A 15,532-nucleotide genomic window follows, 5' to 3' on the forward strand; every position below is an offset into this window, starting at 1 on the left:
TGAGTTCCAAAGAAATAATTTATCTTTGCAGAGACATGGAAACTCCCTTGACACATTAATGAAACATGCAGCAAGCAAGAAAACAGGCAAACTCTGTCCTACCTTGCATGATGCAGCCACTAAATGGATCTCCAGTGAATCCAGGATTGCAACTACACACTGGTGTATGATTTACAACATTACAACGAGCATTTGCACCACACGATCCCGGACATGGATCACTACACTTCTGATTTACACACGCCAAATTACTTGAACATTCAGGATTAATAGTACACTCAGGTCGACAGTTTGGCGGAGAGCCGATATAGTTTTGTAAACACGAACAGGCGGGGTTTTCCCCTCGAACCTGACACTCTGAATTTGGACCGCACGGTGATGGCTGACATGGATTCTGAGGCACTCCTGCAGTTGGCGTCACTGTAGAGAAGGAGATAGAACAGAACCATTAGTTATCCATAGACACATTAATTTTAAATTTAACATGCAAGAAAAACATTTCTCATATCAGTGTAAATTCTATATACTATGACTCAGCAATAATGTGCTCCACTACAGTACATGGATAAAAAATTACAGATTTATCATGGACACATATATCTGGGTCTCAGTAAGTTACACTATAATACAATATAATACAAAATAAGTATATTATTTCCCTATGTAAGATGATAAAAATGAATCTAAAATGATAGGTTTGAAATCTGGGTGAGAAAGTATACTTTTGGAAAAATTATTTTACCCAAAGAACAATTACAACCTTGATACCAAGGAACAAAGTAGCAGTTCATTTCACTATCTGGATTCAAACTTTCTGTGGTACAAATGATAATGTTTAGATACTGACTTATGCAATACCTGTTCTTAAGGCATAAATGTATGATCTAGTGTGCAAAGTGTGGCAGATATGTTAAATGATTTCTCTGTTGAAATAGTTGATGACCTTTTAAGTCAAAACAACAAAAATAACAAAAACACACAGTGGCAGAAACAAAGGATAAACTGCTACCCTAATACCATATTTTTCCATCCAGTCACCGAATATGAAATAGTGTGTAACGAATAGTTTAAAAGGTAAATTATCTGCCGGATATGATGAGATACCAGAATATCTTGTTAAAGAAATGTATAAATTATGTAAAAAGACCACTGGCTCATATTTTCAATGCCTCATTGAGCTCAGGCACCTTTCCAGATAGATTAAAATTAGCTAAAGTGATTCCTCTGCATAAAAAAGGGGAATATCATGATATTAAAAACTACAGACTGATATCCATTTTATCGGCCTTTTCCAAAATATTAGAAAAATTAATGTATAATAGGCTAATGCCTTTTTTAATTCAAAATAATATGATAAATGATATAAACTCCGTCTCCGTCTCCGTCCCCATCTTCAGGGTTGAAGAAAAAGTATAGGTAACGCAGTCTGCGTTACCGTGTCTCACGGTGTTGTCGCTTGCAGATTTACCTATACTTTTTCTTCAACCCTGAAGATGGGGACGGAGACGGAGACGGAGTTTATATCATTTATCATATTATTTTGAATTAAAAAAGGCATTAGCCTATTATACATTAATTTTTCTAATATTTTGGAAAAGGCCGATAAAATGGATATCAGTCTGTAGTTTTTAATATCATGATATTCCCCTTTTTTATGCAGAGGAATCACTTTAGCTAATTTTAATCTATCTGGAAAGGTGCCTGAGCTCAATGAGGCATTGAAAATATGAGCCAGTGGTCTTTTTACATAATTTATACATTTCTTTAACAAGATATTCTGGTATCTCATCATATCCGGCAGATAATTTACCTTTTAAACTATTCGTTACACACTATTTCATATTCGGTGACTGGATGGAAAAATATGGTATTAGGGTAGCAGTTTATCCTTTGTTTCTGCCACTGTGTGTTTTTGTTATTTTTGTTGTTTTGACTTAAAAGGTCATCAACTATTTCAACAGAGAAATCATTTAACATATCTGCCACACTTTGCACACTAGATCATACATTTATGCCTTAAGAACAGGTATTGCATAAGTCAGTATCTAAACATTATCATTTGTACCACAGAAAGTTTGAATCCAGATAGTGAAATGAACTGCTACTTTGTTCCTTGGTATCAAGGTTGTAATTGTTCTTTGGGTAAAATAATTTTTCCAAAAGTATACTTTCTCACCCAGATTTCAAACCTATCATTTTAGATTCATTTTTATCATCTTACATAGGGAAATAATATACTTATTTTGTTTTATTTTGTATTATAGTGTAACTTACTGAGACCCAGATATATGTGTCCATGATAAATCTGTAATTTTTTATCCATGTACTGTAGTGGAGCACATTATTGCTGAGTCATAGTATATAGAATTTACACTGATATGAGAAATGTTTTTCTTGCATGTTAAATTTAAAATTAATGTGTCTATGGATAACTAATGGTTCTGTTCTATCTCCTTCTCTACAGTGACGCCAACTGCAGGAGTGCCTCAGAATCCATGTCAGCCATCACCGTGCGGTCCAAATTCAGAGTGTCAGGTTCGAGGGGAAAACCCCGCCTGTTCGTGTTTACAAAACTATATCGGCTCTCCGCCAAACTGTCGACCTGAGTGTACTATTAATCCTGAATGTTCAAGTAATTTGGCGTGTGTAAATCAGAAGTGTAGTGATCCATGTCCGGGATCGTGTGGTGCAAATGCTCGTTGTAATGTTGTAAATCATACACCAGTGTGTAGTTGCAATCCTGGATTCACTGGAGATCCATTTAGTGGCTGCATCATGCAAGGTAGGACAGAGTTTGCCTGTTTTCTTGCTTGCTGCATGTTTCATTAATGTGTCAAGGGAGTTTCCATGTCTCTGCAAAGATAAATTATTTCTTTGGAACTCATATGAATTCTATTGTATTCATCAGTTGTTATTCATCATGTAAACAAAATCAGGTATCACAAGTATTTTAATTTAAAAGAAAGATCTGGATGAGTCAAAATATTTTAATTAAAAGGTCATGAAAGATCTTAACAAAGTATAATTTTTAGGAAGATTTAAATGTAAACAATGATCACAAAAGTTATATGAGCATTAGGGACAACACTAAGGTTGTTTTAAAGAGTAATGAAAATCATAAAAACGATGGCATGCCGACAAATTTCATGTCTAGTTACTTCAGTTAACCAACTTGGTGATTGTGAAGGAGATAATCTGCTTTGTATATTCAAAATATCATGAAATAAACATTATTAGTTAAGTCTCATCAACTGGCCTGGTAATTTCATTTGTAGCAGTAGTAATATTAAGTTTTGTGTTATTCAGTTTAATAAATTATTTTCCATGTCCTCAAGCAAATTACTTATATTAAGAAAGAATCTTATTACAGAAACAATAATCTGAAAACAACAATCACCTTATAACATTTTATTTTAAAACATACAATGAATTATAAAATCCATTAACTTAATCTGCATATAAAGATATCTCCCTTCATCCAAAGAATAAACTATACACATATAGCATATTGCATAAGTCTGCAGCAGTGCTTATTCTTTCTGTTTTAGTACCCTTCACAAAATATTAAACTTACACTACCTAAAGGTAAAGGTAAAGTTGTCTCTGTGCTTAACGAATTAAGCACTACGCCATGAAGACATATGGGGGAATCGATGTATACTTATAATTCCTTAACTAATAAATTGTAACAGCATTACAGTCTTTGGTTTCTACTCTTTTAAGATACTAAGATCTGGGTCAGTATCTTAAATTAGGAAAAGCCACTTCCATATTCCTTCAAATTTATTATTCGCTTATTATCCTATCATCATCAGTCACACCAAACTGGTTGGTCTAGGGTTAATGCTCTAGTCTTGTATGTGGGATGTGATCATTTTGAATCTCTGCTGGGACACTGGGCTATCTGGACTGAGGTTTATCATGGTTTTTCTCCATTTGTCCATGCCAGTTCCTGGACAGTACCTCTATCAGGTCATGACTGCTTCCTTCAAAATTCTTTCCATGTCAGTCATCTTGTCTCCTGATGATATATAGTATTGATACTGAAAGTGTCATTAAATAACCCACAAAAAAAAAAGATCAGTCGTCATCATCTGGTATTAGGCTTGTTAGGACCTGTTACATATGTTACAAAACAATCTTGCGTTGTTTTCAGATGTTCTCACAGACTTATTTTTCCTTTTGGTTGATATTTTAATTTCTTTTTTGGAATCCCGTCAACGTTTAGCATCCTCACCCCAATTTATTTTCTAGTCTATCAGTAAGTTGATTTGTGGAATTTGTAATGTTCTCATATTTTCTTCATTTCTTTTAGAGCCCTGTGGTCATATCATTCAACATGATATAACCTTAGCAATTTAAAATGTCATTATATGAGGTACAAATAAAGAAGAGATATAGCGTATTTTATTTCTTTTCACTGAGAATATTGTTCTGCTGAAGTCACAGCATATCAGTATCTAAAGAGCTAAAAAAAAGTGACAATGTTTTGAGCCAAAATTTTTTATGTTGAGAACAGTAAATAATAATTGACCTCCGGGAATGTCCAAACATTGAAAACAAAGTATTTATTACAAACTGCACTTGTAATAATTACTGCTTTATGTCATCTTTTGAAAATAAGACAATATTAAAGTTATTTTAAAATCAACATGCTGAGCTGACTGATATAGCAGTAGTTCTTTGAGACTTGTATTTGACAGGTACTTGGTTCATTGTTGTTTGGGACAGTGACTATCCTGACTGAGACTTTTGTGGTTTTCCTCATTTCCTCCAGGCAGATTCAGGATATTACCTTGATTAGATCACAACCACTTCCACCAAATCCTCTTCAAATCTTCATTTGTCAAGAATCCACCAACCATTTGATGCTGCACAGTCTAGATACTTACAGAATTATAAACTGAACAACAAAAAATGCATGATTTTTTTGCATATTCCTGTATGTTAGATGTTATTCAACACAACATAAATGCTGTGAACAACATGACAGCTCATTTTATATTCTTGTGGTATCTGATTTTTGACATGTGAATGTAAATTATGTTAGAGGTATGAAGAAATATATTGAAATTCTAAATTAAGCTGTTTATTATTTAGTGCTAAAACATGTGTATTTCATAAATTCCTGAAGTACCATATGAAAATTTTGTTAGGAGATTTCAATACCAAAGTAGGTATGGAACACATTTTCAAACCAACAATTGGAAATGAGAGTTTGCATGAAATTAGTAATGATAATGGAGTTAGAGTAGTAAACTTTGCCACATCAAAAAATCTTACTGTCAAAAGTACAATATCCCCGCATTGTAACATCCATAAATTTACTTGGGCATCTCGTGATGAGAAGATACACAATCAGATCGACCATATTTTGATAGACAGGAGACAGCATTCAAGTATATTTGATGTCCAATCATTCAGGGTAGCAGATTGTGATACTAACCACTACCTGTTGGCGGCAAAGGTTAGGGAAAGACTGGCAGTGAACAAACAAACAATGCACAGAGTTCATATGGAGAGGTTCAATCTCAAAAAATTGAATGAGGTTGAGAGTAAAGAGCAGTGTCAGGCTGAAATCTGCAATAGGTTCACGGATTTGGAAAACTTGGCACACTGAGCTGGATGTTAATAAAGCTTGGGTAACTATTACAGAGAATATAAAAATTTCAACCAAGGAGAGTCTAGGTTGTTATGAACTGAAGATGCATAAGCTGTTGTTCGATGAAGGATGCTCAGAATTAGTAGACCAAAGCAAACAAACCAAATTGCAATGGTTACAGGATCCAAGCAAAATAAATGTGGATAATGTGAACAATATAAGACATGAAACCAGCAGGCATTTCGGGAATAAAAAGAGGGAATATCTGAAATACAGAATTGATGAGCTTGCAATGAACAGTAAGAAGAAGAACATTAGAGACCTTTATAGAGGAATAAATGACTTTAAGAGGGGTTACCAACCTATAAGTAACTTAGTGAAAGATGGGAATGGTGATCTGCTTGCAGATTTCCACAACATTTTGAATAGGTGGAGGAACTACTTCTCTCAGTTATTGAATGTACATAGGGTCAGTGATGTTAGGCAGATAGAAATATGTACAGCTGAGCTGTTAGTACCCGATCCTAGCCCTTTTTGAGTTTGAAAGCGCTATTGCAAAATTGAAACGGTATTCATCCAGCAGAACTGATTCATGCAGGAGGTGAAATACGTAGGCCATTTCAGAAATAATGCACACAATTTTTTGTTTATGTCCATGTTTATTTTTTTTATATCTCTTTACCATCCTTCGGTATAGTCCCCCTGCTTCTCAATGACCGAGTCCCAACATGTGGGAAGCTTTACTGTTCCATCCAGGACACCATCTTTGATTATCTGTTGAATGGCTTGGGTAACTGCAGCAGAAAGCTCTTCCAGAGAGGGAAAACGACGGCCTCGTATAGATTGTTTCAACTTTGGGAATAATTCGAAGTCTGGTGGTCTCATGTCCGGGCTGTAGGGAGCATGAGGCAACACCTCCCAATCGTATTGGTGCAGCTTTTCTGTTACAACATTCCCGATGTGCGGGCAAGCGTTGTCATGGAGAAATATTGGCCCAGCTTCGAGCAACTGAGGTCGGTTTCTGTGCATTTTGCTGTGCAGATTTTGCATAAAGTCACGATAATAAACTGCTGTGACACTTTCCCGCACGGAACTCTGTCTGTCATGATGATTCCTTGGTGATCGTAAGCAAAGATCATCATTTGTTTGCCCTTTGATTGAGATTGTCAAAATTTTTTTGGTCGTGGAGAAGATGGACCTCTCCGCTCTAACCCACATTTCATCAATAGCGAAAAGTCAATACAAGAATGCTTGACCTTCAACGTCAAATCTTTGTTTCAGCAAGGTTGCAATTTCGAGGCATTTCTGCTTCTGTTCAGCAGTCAAGCAGTGAGGGCCCCATCACGCAGAAATGTTTCTCTTCTTTAAATCATTTGTCAGAATTCAGAATATTGACATTGGTGGAATCCCCATGGTTTCAGGAAGTTCCTCACATGTCGCACGATGATCTTCAAGAGCATCTGACACAAGTTTCACACTTCGTTTATCTGTTGATGTTTTCGGCCTTCCTGGCCTTGAATCATCGTTTATGCTCACATGACCGCCACGAAAACGACTAGCCCAGCAAGAAACTCTACTACGGTCCACTGTTAACTCGCCACAAACTTCACTTAAAGCACTGTGGATTTCTGTCAGGTTTTTCCACATAAAGTTTCTATCTTAATGTACGACCTTTAATCTTCAACAGTCACAATACCCGAGAACCGTGCAGGCTCCATTTCTAACTCACGTTATTTAAGAACAGAGTATATTATAAATGAAACAAAATAACATGCTTCTTTCTCAAGCCCTGAACTGTAACTGACATGAGGGTCACTGTTGTTGTGTCATCTAATCCGCAGCGTTGCCAGCCCATGCATTATTTATGAAATGACCCACATATTATGGCCTGAGATCCACATCTCTGGAAGACACAGTAAATATGAAATAAATATAAACTCATGTTTATATATATGTTTTATATGGATGTTGCCTGATGTCCTTGTTGCATAAATAGAGACCATTGGTAATCTTTAATTTATATTTATCATGAATGCGTACTACGCGGTAGGGAGTTGATTGAGGCACTATGCTACAAGCTGGAAGGTCACGGATTCAAATCCCGATGAGGTCATTGGAATTTTTTAAATTGACGTAATCCTTCCAGCTGCACTATGGCCCCAGGGTTGACTCAGCCTCTAACAGAAATGAGTACCAGGAATTAATTAAATAATTTTCCTGTGGAGTAAAGTGCGGCCGGCGCGTAAGGCTAACAACCTTACTGCCATCTTTGAGCTGATTGTCTAGATAATGTCGGACCCTCAACGTCTTACAACCCTATGGGCCTCCACGGTCTGTTACAGGGATAGCTTTACTTTTTTTTTTACATACTCTCTGTAAACTTGTATATGGCTTCAAATATTATAATTTATAAGCTCCACCTCTTATTATATATACATGTTGTACATAAAATAACCAAGTATTACAGAATAATAATGTGTTAATGATTTACTAATATAATTATTTATCGCATGCAGACAAAGAATATTAGATCTTTGCAGAGAATTGAAACTGTCTTTCTGTTCATGCTTCCTATTCCAAAGCATGTTGCACGCTGCATCTCCCTGTTCCAGTCTTTATGTTATGTTCTCATGTTTATTGTTATGTGTTTTCTCTGTATGCATATGTGTATGTGCATGTCACTTCAAAGCACGATGCATCATGCATATGAATCTCTCCACAGTCAAGATGCATGAATGGGGACTCATCAGCAAGGTAAGGTAAGGAGTCTCCCAACTTCATCACATCATTCAACATCTCTTCCTGATCATGTTTTATATAGTAAATGGAATTTTGTGTTTCTACTAAAATACAGAAATAGTTGTACACGTTTAGAATATTCATACTGTCTCTTCATCAGTTAATAAGAAGAACCAGTGATATTACTTTCAGGTTATGGGATCAATTCCCACTCAACATAACAATGATTTTTTTCTGTGTGACAATTGTTCGTCACGAACAATACTTTGTACGCAACGCTTTCTTTCCTCTGTACACAACAGTACAGTTTCCTGGTACCTTTTTTCATGAACACAGACTAAAAAATTATATCAATTGGATTACCCGAGATTAGAGTAATGGAAAGTTAAATGAAATACAGTTTGCAATTTAACTTGCAGTTTGTCATATATTCTTTGTGGAAATAACTAAGAATATTACCATAATCCATCATGGCATTTGAATACCAACATCCTTCCTTCTATAAAAATTTCTGCACTACATCACATATTCTTCATTAGTTCATAGCATAAACCTGAAAAGTATATTTCATATTTATACCAGTACCAATTTTATATTATCTTGTCCCTAGTCTGAATCTCAATAAAAATACGTATTATATGAAAAATGTCCAGGTGAAAAGGTAACAATAGAAATGTGGCATGACAAGTAGCATAGAATTTCATTTGTCATTCTACCTCTATCATGATCTACTGCTGATATTACTACTATAGTTTATTATTGCATTGGAAAATACATTGATAAATATCAGTTACCAATCCATATAATTTTCCTTGAAATTTTGTTCACATTGTTTACAAGTTTTGATGAGGTAATTGATTTTGTGGTTCAGGGTATCTATGAAAATATACGTACATACAATGTTTTCTGTTATATAAATGTAGAAATACAAATATGTATCTATATGGAACATGATCAGAGGGAGAAAGAAGATATTCAGTGCATCGGCAAGATTGTTCTCACTTTGGTTGTGTTTTTCTTTGTGTTGTTGAATAGGATCTTGCACTTAGAGAAAAAAATACATTTAAGGATAATGGCGAATTTTAGAGGATATTCTTGGATATTATTTGAAACTTTTTCTGAAATAGACTAGCATTCATATGACTGTTACAAACAAGGGATTGAAACTTGTCACATAAAATTTGTGTGTCTCACTTAAGAATGTTTGTAAGAAATTGTCTGACTTTGGACTGACAGAGAAGTCACAGTGGTTAATACACAGTTATATGATTGCCACTCTATATACACCTTTAGAGCAATAAAGCTGGACTCAAAAATCTAGTAGGAAATCTGTCATGTAAGAGCCTCTCTATATCTGATGATGAGCTATCTGTCGGATTGGGATAGTTCATTCATCTAGTTAGTTGAGGGTACTGAAGACCAGATCTTCCTACTTTGTTTTTCAGTTTATACAGCTTCTAACAAAATGTGTGGAACTCAACATGTGATATTTTTAGTTACAATTTTATGAGAACATGTCTCTGAACATTTATCCTTCATGAATGTTTATGGGTTTAAATAAGATGCAGTGCTTTCAATATATGTTAAAGATATAAGAAGATGTATCATGAGGTCTTTAGAAAATGTACAAAAATATAGTCAGCCCCATCAGCTTCTAACCACTAATGCTTTCCTCTGTGCTTCTGTAGCTAACACTTTGAAAAACTCACTTAGTTTTATGTATTCTTATAGTTTTTTCATACTTGTCTCTTACTATATAAACTGCTCCCTTTCAGCAGAGCCGATTCCCCAGGAAAGACCAACCCCATGCATGCCATCCCCTTGTGGATCAAATGCTGTCTGTAGAGAACAGAATGGAGCAGGCTCTTGTACCTGCCTTCCTGACTATATGGGTAACCCATATGAAGGTTGTCGTCCAGAATGTGTTCTGAACTCTGACTGCCCCTCCGATCGTGCCTGTATTCGCAGCAAGTGTCAGGATCCTTGTCCAGGCACTTGTGGCTCAAACGGAGATTGCCAGGTGGTGAACCACTTACCATCTTGCACTTGCCGTCCTGGATACACTGGAGATCCGTTTAGGTCTTGTAGACCACAGCTTGTACAGTGTAAGAAATGTGAAGATGCTTCAACTTGTTTTTCATTTCTCTCTATGTTCCTCTTGCAAATATGTAATTTTTATTTTTACACAGTTAATACTAAATACTTGAATTTCTGATCTTTGTGAAATTTCAACATTTATATCTTTTATATGTGTTAATATTCATTTTCTTTCCAATCTCATTTTAAGTGTAAATTCTAGTCTATCTATATGGAATGTAAAATAAGCATGATCTTATTTTCTTGAATGTCTGAGTATGTGAAGTAGTTGGACAGACTTTGCATGAGAGGTTATTGTGAATGTAAACAAGAATGTGTCTTTCTTAATGGAAGAAAAATATATTGTGTGTGTTTTGCAAATTCATAATTAAGCTTATATTTTTTCAAACTCATGCAACTTCCAATCACTTCAATGTTCATCTTTGGCACTGAAGTTTCTTCTCAAAGTAGATTACAAACAAAACATATCCAATTGTACATTATCAACCACTGACTGTATTGGATGTCTGCATAACCCATCTCAAGTAATGTGGACCTGTACATAATATACAAACCAATTGCCACCTGTACAGAGAATCACACGTATCCTATGTTGTATTAGTCTAATGCAGTACCATTTAACCATCAGGTAACTCTCTTTTGATTTCAGTTTGTAACTCATTAAATTAGTCCCCCTATTTCTGATAAAGCTTTTACATTTTACATTTGTGTCCTACAGATTCAGGGGCACGTGATAGCATGTTTGGTTGAAGTACGGTGCTACAAGCTCTAAGATGTATTGATTGTCATTGTGTGACCACTTCTACATATCAGTAGTTGAAAGAGTTAAATACATTGATAAACACATGTGCCACACCAGACATGTGTTTGTTTCTCTTTAAGTTGTAAATTCGGTTTCTTCAGTTACTGATATATATTAGTAACTTTTGCATTCAGAATGCATTTGTATGCCATGTTATAACGTACAGTGAATGCAGCTTTTATATCATATTTAAGGGTAACATACAGGATTGTAAAGAATTGTTCATCATGGGTTCAGATGGTGGTGCACTGGTTTAGCAAGCCAAATAATGTATCTTATTTCCAAACCAGCAACTTTACCCAGTTATAAGTAATTGTGTGTTCTTGGTGGCCATTAATTATTTATATGAATTATTAGGTTTGCATGCAGAATAAAGACCAAACAGTGATCTTTAATAATTTGTCTGTATTATACACTGAATTAAATTGGGTGTCAATCAGATGACAGATGAATTTTCAGACAGAAGTGTTACCTGATTGGAGATCTTGTAACAGTATTTCTTATAACCTAACTGTTGCAGGTTTGATTCCAATCATGGAAGGCAGTTAGCCAATGAATTACAAACAAGTATACTCATATGCCATAGAACATGTACTACTAATATAAGGAATTTGAAAATTTGAAAAAGTATCCATTATTTCCCCAGGAATTTATTGCATCCTCATCAGTATCACAGTATATAAAAGTAGTAGCTTAAACTTCAAAGAGGTAAAATAACATTTTAAGTCATCATATGAATATAATTTGTTTTCTTATGCTACTTAGATATCCATAAAATCCTGACACATTTCGGTCATACTAACAACTTAAAACATGATATCTATGTTTTATATGCAAACAGTGTAAAACAGTGAGCATAAGGTAGTAATGCACAATATATTAACTATAAAATGTTATCTTCTGGTATTTTTCCCAATAGGCTAACGTACGCTGAGATTAAGCCTTTGTTTAAGGGTGGTCATAAAAATGATCTTACTAATTATAGACTGATTTCCCTTTTAACTTCCTTTTCAGAAATTTTCGAGAGGATTATATTATCCAGGCTGAATCAGCATGTCTATGACCATAATATAGTTAATGAACAATTTGGTTTTAGACCTCAATCTTCCTGTGTATTAATTAATTAAATATTAGAAGCATTAAATAAGCAATATACCATAGGTGGTATTTTCTGCAACTTAAAAGAGACTTTTGATAGTGTTAATCATCAGATTTTATTGAACAAACTTCAATTTTATGGAATAGATGGTAAATTTCATGATTTAATTACATCCTATTTATCTGATAGATATCAGAGAGTTTTAATAACAAGCACCAACTTGAGTTATGCTGGTACCTCTAGTTGGGATATTGTAAGGCATGGTGTCCCACAGGGGTCCATTCTTGGTCCACTTCTTTTTCTCTTCTATATAAATGATCTACCTAAAATTTTTAATAACTCAGTCAGATCAGTTTTGTTTGTGGATCATACAAGTTTAGTTATTAATAGTTATAATAATATACAATACAGAAATTATGTTGATATTTCCTTTGCTTATCTTAATGATTGGTTTAATTCAAACTTTATTAACTCTAAATTTTAACAAAACTAAACATGTTCAGTTTATGACAAAGTCAAGTTGTAATAGCATAACTTCTGTTAATTATCATAATAATGTGATTTTAAGTAGTATAAATGTGAAATTTTTGGGATTAACTTTTGAAACCTCATATATCCCAACTCATGCCTAAATTGTCCAAGGCTTCTTACTCAGTGAAGGTGATCAAGCCCATTATGCCCACAGAGACATTAAGAATGGTATATTACTCTTATTTCCATTACTTTTGTCCTATGGAATTATTTTTTTGGGCAATCCTTCTTATAGTATGCACATTTTCAGAATTCAGAAGAGAATAATTAGAACCATAAGTGGGTTGATATCTAGGGACTCTTGTAGGGATGCATTTAGGGACTGGAGAATTTTGCAATTGCAGTCCAAATATATATTTTCTTTATTGATGTTTGTTGCGAATAATATGGGTTTATATCACACGACATCACAAATTCATGGACTTAATACTAGGTGTAATTTTGATCTTTATCACCCTCAGACAAATTTGACAACTTACCAGAGAGGACCTTATTATTTTGGCATTAAACTCTTTAATCATCTTCCTTTAAATATAAAAGAGTTAATCCATAATATTAAGCAATTTAGAGCAGCTTTAAGTGCTTTTTTTACATACTAAATCTTATTACACTTTAGATGAATATTTTAATTAGGGATAGTTTCATGTTTAGCTATGACCCATTATTTTATCTATTGTCATGTATAGGTTCCAATTTTGCATTATATTTTATATACACATGGTAGGTTATGTAGTTGCAGTGATGTGTAGGGGATTCATATGCTCGATTTATTGTTTTGGATTTATATGCAGTGTTCTGTTGACTACTTGCTGATTTAGCAAGCTTGTGGTGTGACAGGTTCTGTATCCACTGGCTTCGGCCTTGTAGGGATGTGCTGGAACATGTAATAAATACAATACAATACAATACATTACAATATAATACAACAAACAGATTATGAAGAAAGTTGAATTTAATGCCAATTCACATCGGTAAGCTTTAATATAATACTACCTAAAGTTATTGCAAGAATTGATCATTTTGGTATCTTAAATCTTTTTTCATACATAACAGATTCTAAAGTTTTCTTTAATATCTGGTATCCTCCATGAATATGATAATTTGTGAGCAATATGTTTGAGTCTTAGTGGTATTAGTCAGCATAAGAAAATAAGTTAGATGTACTCATATGGTGATATCACATCTTATTTTAACATAAAACTATATCAGCAAAATGAACCATATCATACTTTGAAGGAGGAATAGGTACTTCTCTGGTTATCATACGTGTATATTTGGTTCCATTATAAAAACACTAAACAAATAAACAGTTCCCTATCTCTGACATTGGAACTGCAATGAATAATCATTTTATTGCACCTTATTTTAAAATGCTTTAACCATTGGCCTAGACACTTGGCACTTAAATTGGTAACACACAGTGATTAGTTCACCCATGCACATGTTTTTGGCAAAGAAAGAGTTACAGCATATTATGAAGAAGTGAAAAATTCTGATCTGAAATTCTTCTGTAGGACAGTGTTTAGGGTGTGTAATAAATTCCATGTAAACACGTGGTATCTATGAACTGCTTTCTTTATTAAGGAAGATAATATTGAACAAATATCGTTTACAATGAAATGTTTTTCATCACAAGATTTAGACCTAAAGATGATAAATTGAAGTTTACTCATATAATTAAAAAAAAAGAAAATAAGGAGGATGTTTAAATCACATACAGAAACTGTAATGGTATCTTTCCACATCATCTTAGTAGCCTTAGTTATTGTACATTATTGTACATACTGGCACCAATACACAGTTACTTTCATAATATAATATCTTTTGGTGTTCTCTGTTCAGTCTGCAGTAGGAAACTGACAGAATACCAACAGAAAAGTTAGAATTATATATATATATATATATTAAAGTTTAAAAATTTAAAGTTTCTAAAAAAGGGCATTCTTGCCTACTGAATAAGTTCGTGATATAAAAGTTTATGAAAGTATAGCAATTTACTTCATTTACAGAAATATTTAATGCAAGCATGAGTACAAATGGCAGTATGCTGGGCACAAATCTTGGTGCCACTTCCATGACACATGACATTTTCCGTTTATCCATCACAACACAACTCTCAAAATCTTGTTCACATTAACTGTGTGTAATGAGTTTGTTGATTTCATTGGTATCTTGCTACATGTTTCAGCTTATGAAGAACCATCATCAGGCAGTCATACACTAATAACTTATTCTTGAACTATTAAATTGCATTCTGTATGGATATATATTTCACAGTATTACAGTTGTTACTAATGCATCAGATTTTCAGCATTTTGTCAAAATTAAAGCCACTACTGCTCCTATATATCCATTCAGCCATAATAAAAACTTTATGTTAATTGATGTTTACAGATGTTCATACAATAATATAAAACATAAATAATATAATAATAAATTACAAAGGTTTAAAATTATAAAACCCTTAGATGCTGGGTTAAAATATTATTACGCCATGTTTAGACGTCTCACGTATTGTTACATATTAATGTTTAGTTTAACATTGCAATCATGATGTTATATTATGTGGTAATTTATGGACATTGTTTTGGTTATGATTTAGTTCTTATTTTCGTTTAAATCTTTCCATGAAGCGGTTGTGTTGTTTGGATTATGTCGGTGT

General features: G+C 33.9%; 1 protein-coding gene across 1 annotated transcript in view; it reads left to right on the plus strand.

The window, feature by feature from the left end:
- The window catches only part of LOC111868671, a gene marked incomplete at its 5' end in the record, with an annotated part of 256,954 nt that overhangs the window by 238,255 nt on the left and 3,167 nt on the right, over positions 1 to 15,532 (plus strand). Inside the window, 2 exon segments of the mRNA XM_033753134.1 lie at positions 2,465 to 2,782; positions 10,117 to 10,446. Coding sequence (XP_033609025.1) covers positions 2,465 to 2,782; positions 10,117 to 10,446 — 648 coding nt within the window.

The sequence above is a fragment of the Cryptotermes secundus genome, unplaced genomic scaffold, assembly GCF_002891405.2.
Source record: "Cryptotermes secundus unplaced genomic scaffold, Csec_1.0 scaffold832, whole genome shotgun sequence".
Lineage (NCBI taxonomy): Eukaryota > Metazoa > Arthropoda > Insecta > Blattodea > Kalotermitidae > Cryptotermes > Cryptotermes secundus.